The sequence below is a fragment of the Hemitrygon akajei genome, chromosome 12 (assembly GCF_048418815.1).
Source record: "Hemitrygon akajei chromosome 12, sHemAka1.3, whole genome shotgun sequence".
In the NCBI taxonomy this organism is placed as follows: domain Eukaryota; kingdom Metazoa; phylum Chordata; class Chondrichthyes; order Myliobatiformes; family Dasyatidae; genus Hemitrygon; species Hemitrygon akajei.
Window position 1 is genome coordinate 87,110,229 of NC_133135.1, and position 27,846 is coordinate 87,138,074.

General features: G+C 41.3%; 1 protein-coding gene across 1 annotated transcript in view; it reads left to right on the top strand.

Annotated features, from left to right (window-relative positions):
* Positions 1–27,846, top strand: part of astn1 (astrotactin 1) — a 2,716,024-nt gene that overhangs the window by 2,308,715 nt on the left and 379,463 nt on the right. The window contains exon 16 of the mRNA XM_073063618.1: positions 12,797–12,985. Within this exon, the coding sequence (XP_072919719.1) occupies positions 12,797–12,985 (189 nt within the window). The remainder of the gene's footprint in view (positions 1–12,796; positions 12,986–27,846) is intronic.

Consider the following 27,846-nt stretch of genomic DNA (forward strand, 5'->3'; position numbering starts at 1 on the left):
TAACAGCCTCTTCCTCTTCTTCCCTGACACCAAGAGGTGTAACAACAGTCCCTACACCAACTCTCTCATCACCTAGGAAATTAAACCACTCTTCCAGATGAAGCAGAGGTTGACAAGCATCTCTTCACCTACTACTCTGATACTCTGGTGAGACCGAGTGCAGGCTGGGTGGCTGCTTTGCCAAGGACCTGCATTTTCCACGCCGACAGCTTCCTCCTCTGCTAGGGAGTAACTGTTGTTACACCTCTTGGTGTCAGGGAAGAAGAGGAAGAGGCTGTTACAGGGACATTGTGGTGGAAATGAACCCAAATGCTGAACACGGGCACGGAGACCAAGTCGGGAGGTGTTACAGTCATAGCGAGTGTGGAGTTGGTGCCAAGGGAGTCTTTACCTGGACTCTTGGTTTTAGTAGAGGAGCAACACCTCAGCTTCTGCCTGGATGGCCCTCAACCCAATAGCAATAATATAGAAACACTTCAAATTTCAGGTAACTCACACTGCCTTTGTGCCTTTCCCTCTTCTGTACATTGTGCTCCTCCCACACTCCCTTATTTCCAATCCCACCTCTTTCCTCAGCCCCTTCCCCAACTTGGTAAGAGTTCCTTTCACCACCCTCACCTGGTTTCATCTGCCCATCACCCACACATTCAGCTCCCTGGTATCATCGTCGCACCATACATCCCTTACACAATTACATAGAAATATAGAACACCTATGGCACAATACGGGCTGAACATGCAAATACAGCTGTGCCGAACATGTCCTTACTTTAGAAATTACCTAGGGTTGCCCATAGCCCTCTATTTTTCTAAGCACCAGGTACGTATCCATGAGTCTCTTAAAAGACCCTGTTATATCCACCACTGTCGCCATCAGCCCATTCCATGTTCTCACCACTCTCTGCATAAAAACACCCCTGACATCCCCTCTGTACCTACTTCCAAGCACCTTAAAACTGTGCCCTCTTGTGCTAGCCATTTCTGCCCTGGGAAAGAGCCCCTGACTATCCACACAATCAATGCCGCTCATCATCTTATACACCTCTATCAGGTCACCTCTTATCCTCTGTTGCTCCAAGGAAAAAAGGCCGAGTTCACTCAATCTATTCTGATAAGACATGCTCCCCAATCCAGGCAACATCCTTGTAAATCTCCTCTGCACCCTTTCTATGCATCCTTCCTGTAGTGAGGTGACCAGAACTGAGGACAGTACTCCAAGTGGGGTCTGACCAGGGTCTTATACAGCTGCAACATTACCTCTCAACTCCTAAACTCAATCCCACAGTTGATGAAGGCCAATGCACCATATGCCTTCTTAACCACACAGTCAACCTGCGCAGCAGCTTTGAGTGTCCTATGGACTTGGACCCCAAGATCCCTCTGATCCTCCACACTGCCAAGACTCTTAACATTAATGCTATATTCTGCCATCATATTTGACCTACCAAAATGAACCACCTCACACTTATCGGGGTTGAACTCCATCTGCCACTTCTCAGTCCAGTTTTGTATCCTATTGATGTCCTGTTGTAACCTCTGACAGCCCTTCACACTATCCACAACACCCCCAACCTTTGTGTCATCAGAAAATCCACTAACCCATCCCTCCACTTCCTCATCCAGGTCATTTATAAAAATCACGAAGAGTAAGGATACCAGAACAGATCCCTGAGGCACACCACTGGTCACCAACCTCCATGCAGAATTTAACCCAGCTACAACCACTCTTTGCCTTCTGTGGGCAAGCCAGTTCTAGATCCACAAAGCAATGTCCCCTTGGATCCCATGCCTTCTCCTTCTTACTTTCTCAATAAGCCTTGCATGTGGTACCTTATCAATTGTCTTGCTGAAATCCATATACACTACATCTACTGCTCTACCTTCATCAATATGTTTAGTCACATCCTCAGTTATACTCATCCGATTCCATAATATGCAGCCTTTTCTTGTCTCCATCTGTCACCTCACAGCCGCTGTCACTGTCCCAACCCCTTCCTCCCCCCACCTGGCTCATGTAATCCATTAACATCTCCTCTGCTGGATCCACCTTTCGCATGCCAGCTCCTTTCTCAGCCCTCCCCCTCATCTTTTTTGCACTGGCCATTTTTGTTTACACCCAACAGTCTTGATTCAGGTTCTTGATCCAAAACATAAACTATTCCTTTACTTCCACAGAAGCCTGAAGGTAGATAAGTCCCCCAGTCCTAATAGGATGCAGTCCTAGGTGCTGAAGTAAATGACAGTGGTAGACACGTTTGTGATAACTTGCCAAAATTCTCCAGGCTCTGGGCAGGTCCCAACAGACTGGAAGGCCGTGAATGTCAAACCACTGTTTAAAAAAAGTACTGTATGTAGGCAAAAGGTGGGTAACCATAGGCCAGTTAACTTAACATCTGTAGTCAGCAAAATGCTTGAAGCTATCAATAAGGAATAAATAGTAAGACATCTTGGTTGAAGTAGTTCTCTCAGGCAGGCTCAGCATGTATTAGTGAAGGGCAGATCCTGTTTGGCAAACTTTCTGGAGTTCTTTGAGGATATATTGAGTGCTGTGGATTGAGGGGGACATGTGGATATTGTATTATTGAATTTTTGGAGGCATTCAATAAGATGCAATATAGAAGATGGCGCTGATAAGTGGCAACTCTTTGAGTGAAGCTCCGATGGGAATCATCAAATATTCCTGTTAAGAACAACTACAGCTAAAATCCACAATCAGAACCATGGATACTGCAATAAACAATATTGTTTTAAGACATGTAAAAAAACGTATCTATCCTTAAAATCAGCAGACTCCAGACAGCAGAATCAGATCACGAGTGCAGTTCCCCTTTAAGAAAACGGAAGTGTGGAAGGCATGCTGGGATACAGGTACATTTGATGCCTTAGACACCCGCTCCAACTTTCCTGCTAGTGACTGTACAGTATTTGGAAAATAAAACTGAAAACTTCAGAGTATTTTTCCAGTACCAAAGGGACATCAGGGACTGCTGTTTACTTTGCTTCATGAAAAAGTGGCTCACACCTTTATCGGGTGCAACATTGCAGCCCGAGAGTTTCACCATTTACCACAAAGACAAGACATCTGGGGCTTTCAAAGTTTGAGGAGGTGGAGTACGCTTTATGATTAACTGATCATGGTGCACAGACGTGGTTGTTCGGTCGCAATCCTGCTCACCCAACCTGCTACATGTAGCGGTCAAGTGTCATTCATTTAGTGCTGGGAGAGTCTTTGACATCATCCTGTTAGCGATGTACATTCCACTTCAGGCCAGCAACAGGCAGGTACTGGAGAAGCAGAGCACCCTAATCAGCAGTCATAAAACAGCACACTTTGATACTTTCCCTGTCACTGCAGGGGACTTCATCCAGACCAGCATGAAGAAGTCTCTGAACAACTTCCACCAATGTGTCACCAGTGGAACCAGAGGAGCTAACGCAATTGTCCACTGTTACACCATCATCAAGAGTGCTTACAGTGACAGCTATTTCCGCACCTTGGAAAGTCCCATCACCTGGCTGTACTTCTACTCCTGGCATACAGTCAAAGATTAAAGACCACAGCACTAGTGGTGAGGACCAAGAAGGTGTGGTCAAGGGAGGTGGAGAAGAGCTTACCAAACTACTTTGAGTCAGTGGACTGGACAATTTTCAGGAATTCATCTTTGAGTCTGAATGAATACACTACAATTGTCACCAGCTTCATCAAAACCTGTGTGGATATGTGTGTGCCTTTGAGAGTATAGTATACATACCCAAACCAAAAGCTGTGGATGAACCAGGAGATTTGTTGTCTGCTCAGGGCTAGATCTGTGGCATTCAAGACTGGTAGTCCAGAACTATACAAGAATTCCAGGTATGATCTACGGAAGGCTGTTTTAAGAGTGAAAAAGCAATTCCAGTTGAAGTTAGAGATAGAATCGGATACACTGGCAGGGTTTGCAGGACATTATTTCCGACAAAGTGAAACCTAACATCATGAATGGCTGTGATGCTTCACTCTCTCCTCAACACCTTTTATGCACACTTTGAAAGGGAGGATAAAACTAAACCTGTGTAAATCCCTACAGCATCTGGTGAGGCTATGATCTTTGTCTCAAAAGCAAACATCAGAACAACTTTCAAGAGGATGAGCCATCACAAAGGCCCTGATGGTGTACCTGTTAGGGCCTTGAAAATCTGTGCCCGCCAACTGGCAGGAGTGTTCAAGAACATCTTCAATCTCCTACTGCTGCAGTTAGATGTTCCCTCCTGCTTCAAAAAAGTGACAATCATACCAGTGCCCAAGTGCTGCCCCAATGACTATCACCCAGTTGCACTCACATCTACAGTGATTATGTGCTTTGAGCAGTTGGTCAAGGACAGAATCAACTCTTGCCTAAGCAAGGACCTGGACCTGCTGCATTTTGCTCATTGCTACAATGGATGCAGTCTCACTGGCTCTCCGCTCAGCCTTGGATCACCTGGACAATAGCAATATCTACATCATACTATTGTTTATTCATTACAGTTCAATGTTCAACACTATCATACCCTCAGTTCTAATCAACAAGCTCCAAAACCTGGGCCTCTGCACCTCCTTCTGCCACTGGATCCTTAACTTGCTCATCGGAGACCACAGTTATTGTGGATTGGAAATAACATCTTGCTGACAACCAAGACCAGCACATCTCAAGGATGGATGTTCAGCCCACTGCTCTGCTGTCTACACCCGTGACTGTGCGACTAAGCACAGCTCATACACCATTATAAATTTGCCAATGACAAAGCAAGTGTTCGCAGAATTTCAGATGATGACAAGGAGGCGTACAGGAGTGAGATAGATCAGCTGGTTGAGAGGTGTCACAACAGCAACAAAGAGCAAGGTATTGATTATGGACCAAGAGGGAGTTTGTAGGATAAGAAGTTCTGGTAGTTTACTGTGTCAAGTTATGATAAATACACTATTCACATGTCCAAAAACAGACTCCTGAAGCAACTAATTCACAGGAAGAGATAATCAACAGAGAAGAGGAAACTATTCAAAGATCTAAGGATTTTGTCAAAGCCTCTATGAAACAATGTGACATACTCATTGACTTATGACAAACCAAAGAAGAGGAGCATCTGGAATGACATTGAAGTGCTTCTTTCAGGCTGTGTGGAGTCCCAGCAAAGCAGATGGAAGAATAGCATCTCCTTCCATATTGCTTGCCAGATCAGAAATCTACTGTCCCACCTGTGGCAGAATCTGCAGAGTACAGAAAGGCCTCACCAACCACCTCAGATGCAAGGAACTGTAATGAAAGCACATCATCTCAATCCTAACAGAATCCATGAAGAAAGAGTAAGATGAGAACTAAAATGATGCGGTGATAGTTGCATAGGATAGGATTTGATAGTTGATAGGATTTCTTCTGATTTCTTTTGAATAAGTCATGCCTATATTTTTCTCTTTGTCAGGTTGATGCCAGTATTATGACAAAGCTTGTCAGAGCAGCAGGAAGTGCTGGAAATGTCTTCAGTGCAACCATGGTGCAGTCAATTGACTTTGTGGCATCTAGTGTATTTAGTGACATCACAATACAAATTGAATTGCGTCAGATTGTCTGAAGAATGACTTGGTTCTGCAGTGGGGATTTCAGAAGGAGGTCAAGGTAGATGATCTATTTACTTTTTCTGGCTGAAGATAACCATATAACCATATAAAAATTACAGCATGGAAACAGGCCATCTCGGCCCTTCTAGTCCGTGCCGAACGCTTACCCTCACCTAGTCCCACTGACCCGCACTCAGCCCATAACCCTCCATTCCTTTCCTGTCCATATACCTATCCAATTTTACTTTAAATGACAATACCGAACTTGCCTCTACCACTTCTACTGGAAGCTCGTTCCACACAGCTAGCACTCTCTGAGTAAAGAAATTCCCCCTGGTGTTACCTTTAAACTTTTGCCCCCTAACTCTCAACTCATGTCCTCTTGTTTGAATCTCCCCTACTCTCAATGGAAAAAGCATATCCACGTCAACTCTATCTATCCTCCTCATAATTTTAAATACCTCTATCAAGTCTCCCCTCAACCTTCTACGCTCCAAAGAATAAAGACCTAACTTGCTCAACCTTTCCCTGTAACTTAGGTGCTGAAACCCAGGTAACATTCTAGTAAATCTTCTCTGTACTTTCTCTATTTTGTTGACATCTTTCCTATAATTCGGTGACCAGAACTGTACACAATACTCCAAATTCGTCATTGGTCATTATTCAATATTGGTCAGTATTCCAAGATGTCTGGACATGGAAAGATAAGAGGTTTAAATCAATCCTGGAGGATTTCTTAATACTCAGTTTTACTCACGGTTTCTAACTCCGTTTTTATTTCTTTCTAAAATAATCTTCACATCACTTGTGAAGCCTCACTCCACTCCCTTGCCATTGGCTACCTGTTGTACATTGTTTGATATACATCTCACCAAAACCCCCACTCTCTTCTCTACAATACCTCAGTAGAAAGCATATGTATGGTAAGTAATTGTTGGTCATCTGCCTTTTATTCATTGACAATATTCTTGTAACTATTAAACAGTGCTTAAAGACACTTGGAAATAATCATTGCTAATGGCTGTTCCAGATAAGTCCCCGAAGTTTGGCAAAACTGGCCCATAGCCTAAAGACTGATATTCAAGACTTGGCTAGGAAAATTATTTTTCAGGCAGCACACACAAAATGCGAAGGAACTCAGCAGGCCAGGCCTCATCTATGGAAAAGAGTACAGTCGACATTTCAGGCCGAGACCCTTCAGCAGTCCTGTTGTTTGTGTTGCTTGGGTTTCCAGCATCTGCAGATGTTTTCTTGTTTGCAAATAATTTTGCGGAATGCTTTTGTTGTCAGTCTAAATGTAATACAAGAATGTTGTCAGCTTCATTGCTGGTGAGTTAAAGGGAGATGGTCTATGGTAGGGCCAGAGTCTCTATCAGAAGTTACCTAGATTCAAGTACTGAAGTGCTGAATTGGAGCTTGGTTATTCCCGTGGTGGTGTTTGCACTGCACCTCCTACCCGCAGCCCCTAAAGGGAAAGGAAAAGGGAGGGGCAGAGTAAGGGTGGGGTGGGGAGAGGCAGGTGCAGGGATGGAGAGGGAGAGGGGAGTGGAAAGTGGGGGAGAAGAGGCAAAGTGAGGAATGGGTGGGGAAGAGGCAGGGTGAGAAGAAGGAGGGGAGAGGCAGCTTTAAGGGAGTGGGAGAAGAAGGGTGAAGGGGGTGGGGAGTGGCAGAGCAGTAGAGTGAGGGGAAGGGAGAAGAGTCTATTGGGTGAATGGTAAGAGGAACAGAGTGAGGATTGCAAGAGGCAAATTGGGGAATTTAAATCAAATAAAAATAATAAAATCCTTCATAAGTGTTAGCATGTAGGGGTGTATTAAACTTGCACAATCCTCTGTTACACTATGCTTCCTGGCTGTCACTAAGCAGTTATTTATGCATCTATTTTTGAAAGATTTCTCTTGTTAGTGATCAGAAAACACTTTGTAGACAAACAATACTGTTTTGTTCATGCACCTGACCACCAACTAGGTGGGTTGTATGACCAGTGCTCTGAAATTTACCTGTTTTCATTTGAGGTGAGTTGAACAATGAACATGCCATTCAGTCATCTGTTTTTGATATTTAGCTAGCTCAAGGAACTGTTTATGTGTTGAGGTGAGGAGGGATTAATGGGAGAACCGCAGGAATGCAGACAACTGGCATTAGCTTGGCACGAGGAACAGTTAAGTACCCTTGAGATGTCAATGGAATATTTGGACCAATCTCCTAAATCCAATTGTTATGAAAATGTTTCCATTTAGTGGCATAATTTTGCTATTTTATTGGTTCCTCAGAAGCTATGTATAATTACCATCTGGCTATCATTAAAGTGGTTATGGCATCGACTGACAGGATAATTTCAGCTTGTTCCTTTCCCAATTCACATTCAGCTTTCTCACAGTAGTCCAACCAGATGACACCATTTAATATGCACAACTGCTTTTAAAGATAAGATAAAACAAAAAAGATGTAAGGATCCTAAGGTTAATTGTATTCCTTTGAGACATTTTTGTTGCAGAGTGCCTGGAGCTTGGCTCTCTAAGTGTGTTGTTCTTGTTCGCGGAACAATAGCTGTTTGCCAATTTGATATGTCTGATATATTAGGATAAGGTTGCTATATTCAATTAGTCATTATAACAGTCCTGAGGTGTGCAGTAGGATCATCAGAATTAGTGATGACCACAATGTCCAAATAGATTTGGTTTCTTTTTACTATAAATTACATCAGTATTGAGTTTTCATGACTCCATGTTGATCCTTAACTGTATTTGACTTTTAGTTAAATGATTGTAAAGAAGGACACTTGTGTCTGATTATAATGAAGGATACTAATGCCACAGCTTTTGGAATTATCCTCTAAATATTCATAAGTCAACGTAAGGTAGAAAATACAAAAGCCCAAGAGCATGAGTTGCCAGACTCAAGAACAGCTTTATTCCACTGACATGAAACTCTTGTCATGCTGAATGATGAATTCTTTATATCACAGCCAGACTGTGTGTTTTCTCTGTAACTGCAACGGCATATTCTGCATTCTGTTTTCTTTTCAATGTTCATAGCAGGTTTATTGTGAAAGAACATATATGTTACTATATAAAACACTGAGATTTATTTTCTGTGGATGTATCAATAAATCCTATAACCGTAATGGAGTCAATGAAAGACTGCACCAATTGGGCATTCATCGCTTCAGTGTTCTTATGTATGGCATAATCTATCTGAATGGCTTTCAAAACATGAGTTTTTCACCATATCTCAGTACATGTAGCAATAATGAACCAATTAACATTTTCCAAAAACACAAAAGATACTGCAGATGCTGGAAATCCACAACAAGTGCTGGAGGAACTCAGCAGGTCAGGCAGCATCTATGGAGAGGAACTTCAGGACAAGACCCTTCATCAGAATTAGAAAAGAAGGGGGAAGAAACAAGGATAAGAAGGAGGGGGGTTTGGGGGGGGGGGGGTTGGGGGAGGAGAAGGGATACAAGCTGGCAGGTGATAGGTGAAACCAGGTGAAGGGGAGGTGGAAGGAAGTAAGGATCCGGAAGGTGATAGGTGGAAGAGGTAAAGGGCTATAGAAGGAGGAACCTGTTAGAGAGGGCGGTAGACCTGGGAAAAATGGAAGGAGGAGTTAGGCAGATAGAGGTGATAGGCAGGTGAGGGAAAAAAAGAAGGGTTGGGAGGGAGTCCAGAGTGCAGAATGAAAATGAGAGGGGCAGGGAGGAGAATTCAATGTTAATGCCATCAGGTTGGAGACTACTAAACGGAAGTCTGGTATCACTTACCAATGCCAGTTAATGTAGACTCTGTATCATTTGCAATCTGTTACATTTGATTTGTTCAATTAGCATGGTGGCTAAGTTATAGGATAAGCAGCCAGAGTCGTGAACAATTGATTCAGAGACTCAAGTGTAGATTCCACCATGGCAGCTGCTGGGAAATTTTCACTCAAGTAATTTCATTGAGGGAGAGAACAAACACAATGGGAGTACTGTGTGCTGCTCTGGGCACCATCTTTAAGAGAAAATGTTAGGACTTTAGAGAGGCTGCAGGAAGGATTTAAAAGAATGATACAATGGAAGAGTAATTTCACTTTGGTGGATAGGCTCGAGAAACTAGAGTGAGTCTGCATGGAAAAGAGAGTTTGAGAGTAGATCTGATAGAACCATGCACTATTATAAAGACCCTGGCCCAAGTGGATAGACAGAAACAGTTTCCATTGTGGAAAGAGTTGGGAGTCAGGTGAAATAATCTGCCAAGAATAACAAGGAAATTTAGGATCTATAATTCAAGGCATTGGAGAGAGGGCAGTGAAGGATGCTAGCCAGATATGGCAAAGTTGATTGGCTGAATGGCTTTAACTTTTGCTGCACCTCTCATGTGATTCTGTTGACTGACAGCATGAGTTAAGGATTGCAACCTCTATCTCTTCTACAGGTATAGGTTCCATGCTTCATACATAAGGAAAGCGATTCTGAAAAGACATTCCAATGATATAGAAGCAGGTTCAAACCAAAAGCTGGTTTGTTTTATGTAAAGTTTGTAGATAATTAAATACACATAGTATTGTGTCAAAAATATGCAAATTTTCATACTCTTTTAGCAAAACATCAGCAAGATGCAACTTATTAATTATATCAACTTTTACTTATAAAACTATTTAAAGGTATTGTACTCTGATAAATTTTGTAACTTCAAAACATACAAGTAATTGATGGGGAGCCCAGAAAAGCAAGTGGTAATTTCTTTTTGCTGTAGTGTGGCATGCACGTATGACCTGGGGGCGTGATGATATATGCCATTCATGTACTTTTACATATAACCCACAATGAATTCTTTAAACAAAAAAGAATGCTTAATGAAAATATATATCTATAGTATTGCTCAAATATTACTGAAATATTAAATACACAACATAGTCTGTTAAGGAGAAAATGGTAAAAATATCCAGCAAGTCAAGCAGCATCGGTGTCGATAAAAACAGAATACACAATTCAGGCCAATAAACTTTCATTCGAACTTGAACAGTCATTTACCTAAAGTCTGTCTCCACAGATGCTGCCTGACTTGCTGAGCCTTTCCAACAGTTGCTGCATTATTTTGAGATTTCCAGCATCTATGAGTTAATTCAAAATCAAGCTGCTGACCACTAGAACATAATTCCATCCATTTCTGATGAAGAGATACAGGAGGGAGTCTTTGTCACTGGGTACAGGCCATTAAGTGGTCCGGTTTCTTCGCATAGTCCAAAGACATACTGATTGGTACGTTATTTGGTCATTGTAAATTGTCCCGTAATTAGGCTAGGGTTAAGTCAAGGTTTGCTGGGCAGCATGGCTGGAAGGGACTATTCCACGCAGTACAAGAGAATCTGCAGATGCTGGAAATCCAAGCAACACACACAAAATGCTGGAGGAACTCAGCAGACCAGGCAGCATCTAAGGAAATTAAAAGTACCACTGACGTTTCGGGCTGAGATCCTTCTGCGGACTGGAGAAAAAAAGAAGAGAAGTCAACTTAAAAGGTGGGGTGAAAGGGAGGGAGAAACACAAGGTGATAGGTAAAATCCAGAGGGGGAGGGGTGAAGTGAAGAGCTGGGAAGCTGATTGGTGAAAAAGATACAGGGCTGGAGAAGGGGGGATCTAATAGGAAAATTGCTATTCTGCTGAAGGGTCTCTGCCCGAAAGGCCGAGTGTATTCCTTTTCATAGATGCTGACTGGCTTGCTCAGTTCCTCCAGCATTCTGTGTGGGTTACCATATTCCTTGTGTGTAAAGTGTCCAACATCCAATGGGTACAAATTTTTAATCCTCAGCTAAGACTCAGCTCTGTGAATTAAAGGGATTTAAGTTTGATCCTAAAGTGAGTGTCTCAGAGTGGCAATATTTATGGTTAAATGTCATCTTATTTCAGTTTGCTGCTTTATTATTGAGCAATAATGCACCATGGAGCTTTGGAATCGAGTCCTTTAACTAAATGGGCCATTGTCAAAAATAGGAAAGTGACAAAAGAATCACAGGTGAAAATTGAATTGAAACAATGGGTGCAATTAGTTATAAATGTATGGAGTTAGAAATAATGAAATATAAATGGTTATAATTTGGGAAGTTAAATTTAATGAAGTAGAAAGTTTGGAAGAATGGCTACTTCTTAGTGGAAAGCTGGTTCTTTTCACAAAACTTTGCAATCAACCAATAAATAAATAAATATAATCAATATTTTTGACCACTTTTGCTCCTGAAAGCTGGCAGATGGAATCATAAAATGATGACAATTGTGTCCACTTTTGTGGCTGTATAGCCCATCGGCTCCATTCCAACATATTGCAGAGTAACCTGTCATATTCCTTCCACGTAGCCCCAGACGGAGATCGAGGAGGAAAGCAGAGGAATTATCCCAGCTGTCAGCCTTTTGGAATTCTGTGAAATGGGTGGTGAAGGTTAGGCCGGAATTTCATTGTAAAGATGCAAGGATTAGTCTGGAAATTGGTCTGCCTGGTCAGTTTGATAACCAGTTAAAGTGAGGAAGGTAGTCAGATGGTGGAGATGGAGAGCATTTTCCTGCTTCTTCATTCTTTTGCTAACTTGATGATGTAAACATAGAGTTGACTAGGCTAGTATAATTTTAACATTGAGAACCTTTGGAGCGAAGATAATGAATGTAGAATATTAAGTCATTTTTCCCAATATATTTATCAACCTATAATCTAGCCAATCAAGCTGTCTTTTCAGACTGCTCCGAGCTTCAGAAGCAACTATTCAGACTCTGTGTACAACCAGAGTGACACATTAATAAGCATGAGCCCTGATATGCCATCATACTGAATGATCTCCAGCTTCACAGCCCCATTAACACTGTTCAGTATTAACATATAACTCCAGTTGTGCAAAAGAGCATCACTTGAACTCTGCAGCAATGACAAACCTGAAGCCCCAACCCTTATTAATACTTGCAGTTGCACCTTTTAGAGCCTTGTGGTGCATCTGGTGGTATGTTTTTTGCCCCTTCGTAGCATTTGACTGTTTTTATGAGGTCAAGTTGTTAGCGTGAAGCTCAACCCAGCATGGATGGAAAGTGTGCAAGGTGTGTACTTGAACATCGTGTGTAATAACTTGCTTAGATGTAAATTACATCTTCAGCTGCAGTACTTCTAAACTCTATGTTAATTTTATTGTTTGCTCTTTGCTATGGACATGTATAAGCTTGTTTCATTTTTTAAAGTATGCATTATTTTCTTTTTAGTATTCACCCACGCTATCCACTCTTTGGATGGAGCTACTTTGAGGAATGACTTTGCATCTGTGCTAGAGGAATTTGGCAATCACTATATTCAAGAGGCGCTCTATGGATTTGAGGAGACATGTATCATTTGGTTTCCAAATCGCTCCGTTCAGAAGCAGCTATGGATGGAATACCAAGATATCAGCAAAGGTTCGTCTTGAAATCAGAAAGAGTGATTTGATATCAAAAAGAGTTATAGTTTGTGGTTATCAGGTCAAATGATCAGCTGTCTCATAGAAAGCACATACTTAAAATTATGACCAGAGTGATGGAGAATTATTTCAAGTGATTTTGCATCAAATTTTTTATAATTTATGCTTATAAATCAAAACGTTATTGAGTCAGTACCTGCCATTATTTATGAAAACCTTATTTGCAAAGTTATATTGTGATTGAGTTGATGGGCAAGGTTAACTTTTGAGAGCTTTTGGTTAGGTTTCCCAGTTTTCAGCGAGATGTAGAATGGTGGCCATTTTGATTGAGAATGATTTGTTGGCACTATCAGACTGTGGAATGCTGCGTTATAGGTCAGATTTTTTGCCCTGAGCACAGCATGAAATTACAGGACATTGGAAACTGCTGTGTGCTTACATCATTCTGTTGTGACCTCTGTAAGGTTGTCTGATCACAAAACCAAGAACTGTGATGCAATATGTTTTTAAAAAGCCTTCTGAGATTATGTTGGAGCTGTTAAAAAGTCTATGAGTCAATATTTCCAAGGAAAATTATGCACATTTTTTATTTTTAATGTAGCATCTGAGCTATAAACTGATGTATGTGTCTCCATACAGAATTGCTTTGGTTCTCAGTGAATTACCATTAAAAACATTCACTGATAAGTTATAACAGCACTGGCAAAATACTGTCACATGATATGGTAGCTGACCTCAGATGAATGATCATTATTGTTTTGTGTTTATTATCAATACAGGATTATCTTACACAGTTGACATTTCTACTGATGTGTCTGATACCTATTAAGTTTGAAAATGTAGTAATGAGGAAAATTAGAATGGAACCCATCACCTTGAGTTTCTACTCCAAACCGTATCAGTCCATGAATTCCAATGATTCCCAAAATAGGTCTAAAGTGGATCTAGTATACAATGAATTAGCATTAGCTTGTCCTGTACAATTTCATTCTGGAAAGAGAACAGGGAATAAGTGACTATGGAGTGAAATGGATGGTTAAATTTTCAGGTTAACACCCTTCATCTGGAGCATTCATTTCTTTCCATAGATGCTGCCAGACCCACTGAGTTCCTCCAGTCCAGAAGAATGATCTTGACCCAAAATGTTGACTATACATTCATAGAGGCTGCTGGGCCTACTGAGTTGCCTCTGTGCTTTGCATGTTGAGGCAATAAGTAACTGTTTCACTGTTTGCTCTTTACTATTGAACAGAATATTGATAAGTACTGTCTTTGAGTCGTGGACCATGACGGTAATGTACAGGTCCTTTGGCCCAACGAGTCCATATTGACTAAAGTGCTCACCCAGCTAAACCCAATTCTCTGCATTCAGCCCCTGCATCTTAAAGTTTAAGCCTACTCCTCCATGTAACTATCCAATTGCTCCTCAAATGAAACTACTGTACCTACCTCAACCACTTCTTCTGACAACTCATTCCAAGCACTCACCACACTCTGCATGGAAACATCCCTCAGGTTTTTATTAAATCTTTCCTCCCTAATCCTAAATCTATTCCCTCTAGTTTTGTACTGCCCTGTCTGGGGAAAAGATGTTCACGGTCCATTTTAACAAAGACTCTCATAATCTCAAACATTCCTACAAGGTCATTCTTCATTCTCCCACATTGCAAGGAATAAAGACCTAGACTGGACAGCCTCTCTCTATAATCCAGACCCTCTAATCCTGGCAAAATCCTTGTAAATCTTTTGTGCACTCTTTCCAGTTTAAACACATCTTCCCTACAAGGTAATCAAAACTCTCACACACTATTCCAAGTGCAACCTGACTTGGAGTACTTAAAGAGGAGGTAGGTAACTTCTAAGATCAGGGATTTAGCTGAGAATAAGAGTTGAGCCTTGGGATAGATCAGCCCAATCATACTGAATGTGAGGCAGGCTTGAGGAACGAGGTGACCTACTCTTGCTCCTGTTTTCTTGTGTTCCTGTGCTTGTTCTAAGTACAGGACTCTCTTTTTGCTTCCAGTTGAGATTTTTCATTTCAAAATATGACTTTTTGAAAGTCAGTGATTTAAGGACAGCTTCAATGTATTAACAAATACTCCTCCATTTTGATTTTGGACTCACAATGCTATGACTTTTTTTTTGTGCTCAGTCTGAACCAGAAATGAAAGTTACAGAAGTTTAACATAAATCTGTACTGTCAAATAAAACAAGTCGCAGGTTCCATTCAGCTCAGTTTGTGTGACACAGCTATTGTGGAGTCAAGTGTTACATGAGGAAGCAAATTAGGATTTGCTAGAAAACTAGAAAACATGAAAACTAGAGTTAAGATTGGATCAGCCATGATCTTGTTGAATGGCGGAGCAGGCTTGAGGGGCCGATTGGCCTACTCCTGCTCCTATCTCTTATGTTCTTATGTAGGATTGCTTTTGGAGGAAAATAGAAAAAAAAGTATTAAAAATTATCAGGTATTTGACCAGTTTGAGAGGTTTTAGCTGTTTTCTACCTGGTTAAAAGTCACTTTATTCATGTCAATTTGTTGTGGAATAATTCTACGTACTGTATATCTTTGGAGATGGTGATGCCAGACAAACCTCAATGATTTCAGATTAACTGTTCAGTGATCCAGTTGGTCTTTATTGTTTGATATGACTGGTTGATAATATTTGATAACACATCAACACTCACTGCACTGGAAATCACAATTCATTGTACAAGAACTACTGGGCCATGTTTCAGGGATGCAGTGAAATTAAATATAATTGCAGGTTGTTCTGTTTGACAGTTGCCATGAAAGAGCAGAATCTTGAGACTCTAGGAAAAGCTGAAGGACATATCTCAAACATCAGAAATAAGTCCTGCTCACTGATTTCCTCTTAAATGAACAGAAGATAATTCCCTAGATCCTAATGTCTCTTCATCATTCTTAAATCCTGGGTACCCCACAAGGATGTCATGCAAAGTGTCGTTGAGTCTGGAGGTGCTCACAGAGATTTCAATAGTTATCATGATCTCCATCCGCTACTACCTTTAGTGTTAAGCAGCCGCTGACTGATAAACAAAAAATTTGAGGAAAGTTAGAATGAGAAAATACACTTTCTTAACGAACCTTCAGCTTTCTTGTTGGTATCTAGACATTAATTTCCCGAGAATGGCATCCCCACTAACAGCTGAAGCACTCTACTGATAAAATTCACTAGCAGAATCGATTATATGAAGAAAACCACTGTGAGTGGAATAATGTTAAATGAATACAACTGCTCTATTATTTCAAATGATTATAATTAGATTTGACTTTTTCTTGACTTAACCTTCACACTTAATGCAAAATCATTCTAATCCTCATTCTGTGCTAAGGCCATTACTCAGCATTTATAGCATGTGCTGAGGGGAAACATAAACTTTAACAGAATACCTTTCCTGATTCTTTCAGCTATACTGCACACACTAGGCTGTTGCATATAGTCACTACAGGAGCTATCAGAATAATGGTTTGGTAATTTTATTCTCTGACTTACCCAACCCCATGATCTCTTCTCTCTGACAAAGGCTGGCCCAGGAAGTGGTGTAATCAACTTGTGCAATAGTTGTCAAGCATTGAGGACTTCAAAAACAATTCAATATGAAGTGCAAAGCCTTCTGAGCAAACTAATGGGTAGTAGTTCATTGGCTTCTTTGAAGGAATGTTAGCGGATTGCCAGGCAGCACAGCAACCAGGACACTGCTATCTATCAGGTAGAGCTTGAGGGTCAAGCCATCCCGTAGCATTCATACATGCTTTGACTTATCCCAACTATGACAGAAATGGAAACATCAACCACGTAAGGGTGTTTTGCATCTTGGTCACATTTCTAGAGCTGGATAAATATCCACAATCATGTCCTGCTCTCAAAATAAACATTTTTCAGATGTGTAACTCTGGAATATAAATGTAGCCTGTTTGAATTTCTAAGAGTAAATTACATCTACATATTATTTTGTACCTCAGGATATACTTACTAAATATGTATATAACAGTGACTAGGGGATATTATGTTAAGCTTAGAAAAAAAGGCATTAATGCCTTTTTAAGACAGCTTTCCAATTTCCTTTATTTAGTTAGGGAGCTCTTGCCGATTACAACAATTTTGAAATAAATCTGAAACGCTATCTTGCCTGCAGTGTCAAGTATTGTATGTAAGGTGCTCTTCTAGCACAGTAATGACTTTGCTTGTTGATCTTTTATCTTCTTAAACTTTAAATAACAAGATAAAATACTTGTGTTTTTTCTCTTAACCAAAGCACGTCACTGAGAAGGTGCTCCAATGGCTCTTTGCATGTAAAATCCATCAAACAGGCTCATAGTTAGCTGTAACTTATTGGTGGGAGTGCATCTTCCTAAGTAGAGTTTGAAGGAATGGGGTATTTGTTCAATGATTCCAGTGGGACACTTAGATTCCATTCATCTTAAGATTATAATGCATTTATGTGACAATATACTTCCAAGGATACAAAATTCCAAGCACATAATTGATTTTTTGCTAAGTTATGAGCCTGTGAATGTCAGACCTAAATATTTCTGTATTTTGTGATTTCTTGAGCATTCTTTGTTCTTTGTAAGAGGAAGATTCAAATTAAGAGGAATATCTTGGCTGAGAGACCTGACTACTAAACGTAGTGTCCATCTGTATACTCCTGGGTAATGGTGGTGAATACATATATATTGTGGTTGGCAGTTGGTTGCTGAATCTCTGTCACCTTCTGCCCAAGCATCTTCCCATTTGGAAAGGAGGAGATCTCATTATGGGTAGGGTGGCAGTCCGTATGCACTGGAAGGAACACTTGGAAGATCTCCTGAACTAAGTCTCTGTCTTTGATGTAAGCCTACTTGATGCCTTTCTCAATAATATACTACAGTTTAGGTTTTCCTGGCTGGCAAGAGGTTGGGAAGGTCATCCAGCAAATACAATAAGTAACAAAGCCTCTGGATCAACAGAAGTACCTAAATGAAGCACTCCATCATGGCAGAGAGGCAGTTTTTGGCCTTAATTCATGATGTTGTCACCCAGAGCTGGGAAGTGGAGAACAGGTCTGGGAATTTTAGATTCGCCACAACTGTCATGATCTTCCTGATGGCAGACATCCGAATTTAGTGTTTATAGAGGGGTCTTCCAACTGTCTGCGTTATGACAGTTTGTCCCTGATCAAAGCGTACCTCTCTGACTTGCAATATACACCCATCAAAGAGCACCATGGGCATAATCTTCAGAATCAATTTGAAAATAACGAATATTGATACTCAAAAGAAATGCAGAGAGTAAAAGAAATGCAGCTCCTTGCACAGCAGTTGACCTTGTGAACACTTTAAACTCCAGCAGCCGAACAGTGCTAAAAGAATCATTGCCTGTCCTCTGAAATTTGCTTTCCATCCTCTGTCTCCTCCATAATGATGTGTAAATAATGATTTTTCACCACATATTCAGTATAGAAACAGTCCGAGGGCAGACTGCGGTTAAGCACTGACATTTTTCTCAATGTTGCTTGCTTTAATGTAGCACCTCACTTCCAGTATATTCCCCACTACTTCAGAGACAATCTGCGGAATGATCAGGAAGCTGCTCAACCTTAGTTGTCTCCACTCCAAGACCAAGATCACTCCAATGTCAGTTGTCAGAACACAGTATGAAGGCAATGGATGTGCAGGAGCATACTAAGAGGCCAAGTTTCAAACATTTTGTTTCCTTCATGGAAGCATATGAGAAATCGGGGCTTATGTTTAGCCAGGTTAACAGGTTGTTTTTAAACAACCTGTCCCACTGCAAGACACTCCAGATAATCAAGATTCATCACAACATAGGTCTTTCCCATATCTCAGCAGAAACCTCACAGCTTGGAGGGATTACACTTGGATGAAGTCCACTACTCATTGCAAAGCACTAGAAAAGATCATGACTACCTATAAATAAAATGTACGCTTCCAGAGAAATAGGCAACTAATGATGGACACCTTAAATTACCAACTCTGCCTTCTGAAAATCTTCCAAATCTACTGGGAGGGGCAGGTGAACCATCTTCAGTACCAGCTCCCTAGCAGCACTGTACCATATAGCCAGCTCTGGTGAGCTGTCCAACTCATCTGCAGACCTAGCATCAGATTCCAAACTCAGCTTGTCTCCCTAACCAGAGAATTTCAAGGATAGGGAAAATACTGTAAGTAAATCATCAAGACTTCCATTAGAAGTTGTAGATCTTTTACCAGCCCAAGGGAATCCCTCGCCTAAGGTTATAGGAGAACCTTCTGGGGATGCACCAATAACTTTGATCTTTACAGGAGTACATGGTGACCAGATCAATCAATGGAAGGACTGTGCAGGCACCCATTGGCCCAACAGGTTCTACCTGTTCCACCTGTGTAAAGTCTGTGAGTCACCCATTGGTCTCATCTGTCATGGTGGCCAAAGGAAATTTATATTAGGCAAGAAACGGTGTTGGATAGACTGTTGAGTCTGAAGGCTGATAAGTCCCCAGGACCTGATGGTCTGCATCCCAGGGTACTTAAAGAGGTGGCTCTAGAAATCATGGACGCATTGGTAATCATTTTCCAATGTTCTATACATTCAGGAACAGTTCCTGCTGATTGGAGGGTGGCTAATGTTGTCCCACTTGTCAAGGAAGGAGGGAGAGAGAAAACAAGGAATTATAGACCGGTTAGCCTGACGTCAGTGGTGGGAAAGATGCTGGAGTCAATTATAAAAGAGGAAATTACGACACATTTGGATAGCAGTAGAAGGATCAGTCCGAGTCAGCATGGATTTATGAAGGGAAAATCATGCTTGACTAATCTTCTGGAGTTTTTTGAGGATGTAACTATGAAAATGGACAAGGGAGAGCCAGTGGATGTAGTGTACCTGGACTTCCAGAAAGCTTTTGATAAAGTCCCACATAGGAGATTAGTGGGCAAAATTAGGGCACATGGTATTGTGGGCAGAGTACTGACATGGATTGAAAATTGGCTGGCTGACAGGAAACAAAGAGTAGTGATTAACGGGTCCCTTTCGGAATGGCAAGCTGTGACCAATGGGGTACCGCAAGGTTCGGTGCTGGGACCGCAGCTGTTTACAATATACATTAAAAATTTAGATGAAGGGATTAAAAGTAACATTAGCAAATTTGCTGATGACACAAAGCTGGGTGATAGTGTGAAACATCAGGAGGATGTTATGAGAATGCAGGGTGACTTGGACAGGTTGGGTGTGTGGGTAAATGTATGGCAGATGCAATTTAGTGTGGATAAATGTGAGGTTATCCACTTTGGTGGCAAGAACAGGAAGGCAGATTACTATCTAAATGGAGTCAAGTTAGGAAAAGGGGAAGTACAACAAGATCTAGGTGTTCTTGTACATCAGTCAATGAAAGCAAGCATGCAGGTACAGCAGGCAGTGAAGAAAGCTAATGGCATGCTGGCTTTTATAACAAGAGGAATTGAGTATAGGAGTAAAGAGGTCCTTCTGCAGCTGTTCAGGGCCCTGGTGATACCACACCTGGAGTATTGTGAGCAGTTTTGGTCTCCAAATTTGAGGAAGGACATTCTTGCTATTGAGGGAGTGCAGCGTAGGTTCACAAGGTTAATTCCCCGAATGGCGGGACTGTCATATGTTGAAAGATTGGAGTGACTGGGCTTGTATACACTGGAATTTAGAAGGATGAGAGGGGATCTGATTGAAACATATAAGATTATTAAGGGATTGGACACACTGGAGGCAGGAAGCATGTTCCCGCTGATGGGTGAGTCCAGAACTAGGGGCCACAGTTTAAGAATAAGGGGTAGGCCATTTAGAACAGAGATGCGGAAAAACTTTTTCACCCAGAGAGTGGTGGATATGTGGAATGCTCTGCCCCAGAAGGCAGTGGAGGCCAAGTCTCTGGATGTATTCAAGAGAGAGTTAGATAGAGCTCTTATAGATAGCAGGGTCAAGGGATATGGGGAGAGGGCAGGAACGGGGTACTGATTGTGTATGATCAGCCATGATCACAGTGAATGGCGGTGCTGGCTAGAAGGGCCGAATGGCCTACTCCTGCACCTACTGTCTATTGTCTATTGTCATCTCAAAATGCATAGAACTGGAATAAAGGCGAGTTATTCTTGGCCCTGAGAGACAAAAAAAAAGAGAAAACATTATAGGGACAAAGGTAACCCATGACAGGAGACCTTTGGCCAGGAAGTTAAACTGTTCGGATTTAATTCCTTGAGACGAAGGACATCTGGTCCCTTTAAGATCCTGGTGCCAGGTACCGGGGCCACTATGCTCATGACTTCCCAGATAGACTCACTACGAGTGACAATGGGCGGGAGAAAGGTGGAAGTTGTTGGTGTTCCAAAGAACCTAAAGGACTGCTCATATTTTTATTTTAAAAAACTATAATCAAGCAGAAAGTATAAATTATTCAAGGATCATTGCTGGGATCAAATCCACCACCCCTTAGACACACTGATGTGAATTGGCAGCAAGGCAATATTGACTGAGAAGCTGCATTTATGAGAATTCATAACCATGCAATTTCTCACTTATCTTGTCCCCAACTAGAATACTTGTCACATGAAAAGTTTGATAACAGATCCCCGTGTAAAAGCAGGATTAAGTCTTCCCAGCTCTGAGAATATCCTCCATGCCTTATCAAACTCATGGTTGGAGTCTTTCCGTAGACTTTTGCACTAAGTAAGCTGACAGTAGTTACTTGAGGACTGCAAGAAAACCTTGTTTATTTTGTGCAACTCCATGTCTGTAATTATGGGTTGTGATTTCAGCACAGAGTATGCTGCTACTGTGGTTGGCTGCTTTTCAACCAATAATGAAATAGTGCCATCCTTTCCTGATTATATCAAAATCAGGTTAAATATCACTGGCAAATGTCATGATTCTTTTTTGTTTTGTAGCAGCAGTACATTGCAAAATATAATAAAAACAATAAATTAAAATGTATGTTAAATATATGTATATATATTAAATAAGTAGTGCAAAGAGAGATACGGTGGTAGTGTTAATGGATTCATTGTCCATTCAGAATTCTGATAGCAGTGGGGAAGAAGCTGTTCCTTAAATGCTAAGTGTGTGTCTTAAGGCTCGTTTCACTCCTCCGTGATGGTAGCAATGAGAAAAGAGTATGTCCTGGGTGATGGGGTCCTTAACGATGGATGCTGCCTTTTTGAGCCATTGCCTTTGGAAGTGTCCTCAGTGCTGGGGAGGCTAGTGCCCATGATGGAACTGGCTGAGCTTACAAATTTCTGCAGCTTTTTCTGATCCTGTGCAGTGGCCGCTCCATACCAGAATGTGATGCAACCAGTTAGAATGGTACATCTATAGAAAGTTGCAAATGTCTTTGGCAACATACCAAATCTCATCAAACTCCTAATGAAATACAGCCACTGTCATGCTTTCTTTATAATTCCATCAATATGTTCAGATCTTCAGAGATACTGACCCCCAAAAACTTGAAATTGCTCACCCTTTCTACCTGTGGTATCTCGAGGAGTAGTGTGTGTTCCCTCAACTTCCCCTTCCTGAAGTCCACAATCAGTTCCTTAGTCTTACTGATGTTGAGTGCAAGGTTGTTGCTACAACACCACTCAACCAGCTGATTCATCTCACTGCTGTATGCCTCCTTATCACCATCTGAAATTCACAATATTCATGCAGTGTTTGGGATTTAATCCTTGGCAATTGGGGTGTAATATATAGACCAACTAACAAGAGAAGGAGTAAAGTAATGCCCGGGCTTAGTGGGTGAAGACGCTGTTTTGTAAATAGGCATTTATGGTTCAAAGCTCTGCGGTGGCTTGAAACATGATGTGTGAGGGAGTGGCATTAATTAGACAGCTCAGACATTTTAATAGGCTCCTGTATTATACTCAGAGAGATGCTGTTTAGTAGGTAGTATTATAAAGAGAAAGGCTGCGTGACCAAGGGTTAGGTAGTTAGAGTAAGCAAAAGAACAGCCATTATTATACTGTCAGATTCTTTGTCATTAGGATGCATTGTTAGGAGGCAGTAAAAATAAGAGGGACCAATTTTCATCTCTAACACAGCATGCAAAATGATATTCCTAATTAACAAAAGTAGTATGTTAACCAGGAATCAGTTCTGCCTGATCTCTTCTTCATTTAGCCATGGTCATGCTTAGAGGCAGACTGTCAAGACAGACTGCAACTTCACTGAGATAATCAAAAGGTTCGATAAAGTTTTCTACATGATTGTTTTAGTGGGAAGTGGGTTGGGATCTAACTTGGGTACCCAGCTTGGAATTGTCTGAAGCCACTGGGGTGAGAGTATAGTAATAAGGAAACCAAAAGTAGCAGGTGGAACATTATGCCACCACTGAAAGTAAGAAAGATTTGCATTTAAATAGCATGTTTAATGTCCTTTGCTGGATATCCCATTGTACTTTGCAGCTATTCTCTTACTGTTGACTGTCCTCTATGTTGTAATGAATGGTTCTGATAAACAGTTAGCACATGTTGAACACATAGTGTGATTATGATCAGATTAAATATTGGCCTGAGCATTGGAAGAATGCTCTTCTTCAAAATACTGTCACAAAATCTTCTGTTTAATACCTTATGCACAAAACATTTTCTGCAATGGTGCAAAACTGGACCTTTGTACTTCAGCTTTGTTTTGTTTTTGTGTATGAGGCTCTGCCACAGCTGACCCTAATTACTAGCTTTGGTTTGCCTAGCATCCTTACCAGCACCAGCGGAGCCTATCAAACAGTTGCCTTTGTGGAGAAAAGATGCCAGATTGCCTGTCCAGTTAATGCTTGGTACATTTCACTCAGTGCTTTGTGCACTGAGTGGTGAAGTTCTTTCACACCAGCTGGTGTCACGCTTCATCAATAGAGTTGTTATTTGTCTCAGCATGTGTGCTTGTGAACAGACAGAGTTCTACATTCCACAGCTAGGTGGGATGAACTTCAGTGAAAACCACTGCACCTCTTTTTCCAGATCTTCTTCCTTAGTGACCATTCCAGGAGAAGGATAACAAACTCATCCATGGTGCAGCCATCTCAAAGCAATGTGCAGTGGAATTTCTTGAAGAGTATGACCACCGTCAGTTAAGCAAAGACTGATGCATACTTGGAAGTTCTGAAGATGAGGCATTCTGTCCCATACTTATTTACTTACTCCCTTTATGCTGCTGGAATTTGGGGCAGCAATGAAGGTCCTCCATCTCTGCCTGTCCTTGGCTACTCAGAAGAATTCTTCTTTGCTACTTCTGTAACAATTTTGTTTTAGCAATCAAGGTTCTTAGCCCTGATCTGAACTCCCAAACCTGGAGGGCCAATGGACCACTCTTAGCTTGGCCTCTACCCTTTGACTTTTATAGCATGGGTGACCCTACCAAGAGCCCTGACTCCAGCTAGCATAGCACTCCATTTCGTTGAGGCATACAAGTCTCCAATCCACAACAAAGTTGTAGTCCTCTTGGAGAATTATGTGCAATGATTCTGACAAATTGACTGGGGAAGCATCCAGCCACGTCTACCATCACCTTGTACTGAAATCATTTTTGGGCAGCCCACTGCCAAATTGACATGTGGCCATAGGTGTTATGTTCCATGAAACCTGGGCAAATACAACCTCTACAATGCTGGGAAAAGGCTGCATGTAATGATACTTGGTGGGTTTTTTTGTACCCTGGTCTCTCATGGGTTCCTCAACAATCAGTTTTGCACAGTAGTGCATTTGGCAACATGAAGCGGAGAGTGAGTTTATAAATCTGCCGGGAGCAAAGAATGTTGGGAATGGTGAGGGTCGAGTGCTGCTTGAGGAGTATGGAACAGGTGGCAGAAAAGGAGTGTCAGGGCAAGGGGTGGCACAGGTACAGAGACACACAGCCCTGAGACCCCAGTCAAGGTCATTAGATTCCAAATAATCGGTTTATTGATCATTTCAGAATGTCTTTCAGGTACTTCCTGCTCACTTCCCTCACGCTTCCCCTTTTTTCAGCCACGATTCCCTTCTCATTGCCCCCTTCTCACTTTGTGCACAATAGAGATCCATTTCAGAATCAGGGTTTATCATCACTCACATATGTCATGATTTTTTTTTGCAGTAGTATAGTGTACATCCAGCCCGCACAAGCTCAAGCTCTTCACCTGACTTCTTGCAACTTGAAGCAGTCACACACAAAGGTGGTTAATGTCAGATACTCCATATGATGCTTGCTTACAGTTCATTCATGCCTCAGGATTCGCTTCGATTCATTCAACCTCTTGTTTATTAATCCCCTGTCCTTGCAATCATCTTGATATGTGCATGATGTTTCATCACTTTGGAGACTGTTAAGAGGCTGGTTGGGCTCTAATTCTCATATTGTACCTTTCAACCAAAATTAATTACTCTCAGCTTGAATCAAATCCATTTATACCCTTCCTTTCTTATGCAGTCAGTGGACTGGGATGAATTGCACTTTCTAGTGTAATTAATTACGTAACTCATCTAAGATCAGTGAATTGAGCACAATTTGTCCTTCATCCATTAGCTAGCACCTATAATGGCTCGTAAACATTTAGAAATAATCAACAACACTGGTCATGATCATCCCTGTCAGTCCTGTGTAAGATAAGAATGTAGAATTCAATCATCAAGGCCCAGTTGCACATTTTAAATTAGTAGAGAAACTCAATGTGGGAGAGATACAGTGGAAAAGAGAGGTATGATGCAAGAGTCAGAGATGGACTGATAAGACGAGACAATGAAACAGTCACAGAAACAGACTGTTGAAACTGAAATAAACAGAATGATACATGGAAAGAGACATGAATCAACGTGTAGGAATGAAAGAGGCAAACAAGAAGTAGATAAGAATTAAGATCCACAGTGGATATCCTTCAAAGTAAGTTATTCAATCATGCTTCAGTTTTTGAACAGCCTCTTGTATAACCCCATGTGCAGGGCAATTGTTGGTAAAAATAGCATCTTCTGAAGAGGAGTGACATTTAATGGCAGCTTGTCTAGAAAACATGCTAACCCCAAACATAACATTTTGCCTGCACCCCCTGTTTAAGAAGGTTTGCACCACCTATCAGCCACCACCCTCACAACCAAATGCACAAATTGATCATCTTTCTGAAATTTCTCCCCTTTCCAAACTTCTCACAATATTACCAGTTATCCTAAGGTCCTGAGTCATCAACCGTGTGGTTAGTCCATGCTATTGTGGTTCCATCTACTTTCCCAATGCTGATCTAATCTCTGACCTCTTCTCTATGCTATTTTCAAGTATTCTAGTAGAGTCCTCCCTCTGAACAACTTTTGCCCCACTATCCTCTCCCCAACTCACTTCCTCTGCCATGGCTACTGTCCACATGATGAGCAATTGGCCTTCGCATCTGTAAGTCATGATCAGTCAAATACCATTGCCTCCACTTTCAGGAACGCTCTCCTTCAGATTTGCCAGAAGCCAAATTTGACAATAAGAAGACACACTCCCAAGCCATAATTCCAATGCAGCTGGCTAGGTAGACACTGTTAGATTGAGACTATGCTTGTTTCAGTGTTAGCGAGAAATAGTTGGCAGAATAAGTATGGCAATTCTTGGCCCACAAATTCACCCATCTTGACAACCAACAAGACAACATTGACAACCAACAACCAACAAGCTGCTCTGTTTATACTTACTGCCTTTACAAGCATACCTCATTGCACACATCAGCTGAGGATATTCTAGTTTTGTAAATGTTTCAAAACATAGCAGCCATTATAATTATATATTTTTTATTAATATATTATTTTCTTATATTTCCTTTAATTTTAGCTTTTTTTAAATTGGTGTTTATTCAAAATTTTCCTTTGAGTTCTTCTTTTATTTTAGTTTGGCTGTAATAGTGGTCTCCCGTCTGGTTCAGAGATTTGGGTCCCACTCCATGACTCAAATCCATTTTCCAGATAGAGGTCTAAATGCTGTACTGAGTGTCTGCATTTTCCAGGGAAGGCTGAGGTGACGTCACTGATCTAGTGGTTGTTAGAGATGTTTTCGACAGAGACCTGGTGTCCTGGCTGATATTTATCGTTCAATCAAAGGCATTTATTCATCTCAGCTATTTGCAGGGTTGCTGCTGTGAATTCCCCCAAAGCAATAGCAGCAATACTTACAGACTGCTAGGGGAACTCAGCAGGTCAAGCAACATCTATAGAAATTAATAGTCAGCATTTTGGGATGAGACCCTTCTTCGGGATTGGAAAGGAAGGGGGAAGATGCCAGAATAAAAAGGTGGAGGGAGGGGAAAGAGGATAGCTAGATGGTGATCGATGAAACAAGGTGGGTGAGAAAGGTAAAGGGCTGGAGAGGAAGAAATCTGATAGAAGAGGAGAGTGGACCACAGGAGAAAGGGAAAGTGGACGGGACTCAGCGGGAGGTGATAGGTAGGTGAGAGTTTAAATGCCAGAGTGGGGAAGAGAAGAAGAGAGAAGGGAAATACATACTGCTTTGAGAGATCCCACAAATGTGGGGGGGAAGCCAGAAAAGTACAGTATATTTTAGCTCAGGCCAAGACTGCTATGATGCCCATGAGAGTATCTGCATGAGAAAGAAGATAAACAGTGAGCCAGAGAAATGGAAGGGCAAACAGCAATACACATATTGTAAAGGCACTTCTCTTAAGAAATTTCTGTTATTCACTGGTGCTGAATAATGTCAATATAAATGATGAGAATTTGAAGACTAGGTTTAGCACTTGTCAGAATCTGATACATTGGAATTGCTGTTGCAAAGAATCAGCTATAATCGGTCCCAGTATTTGTTGTGTATAAATTGAATCAAGAGATATTTAAACTGAACTGTTGGTTTCAGTCCTAATTATAGATTGTGTTTGTTTATATAT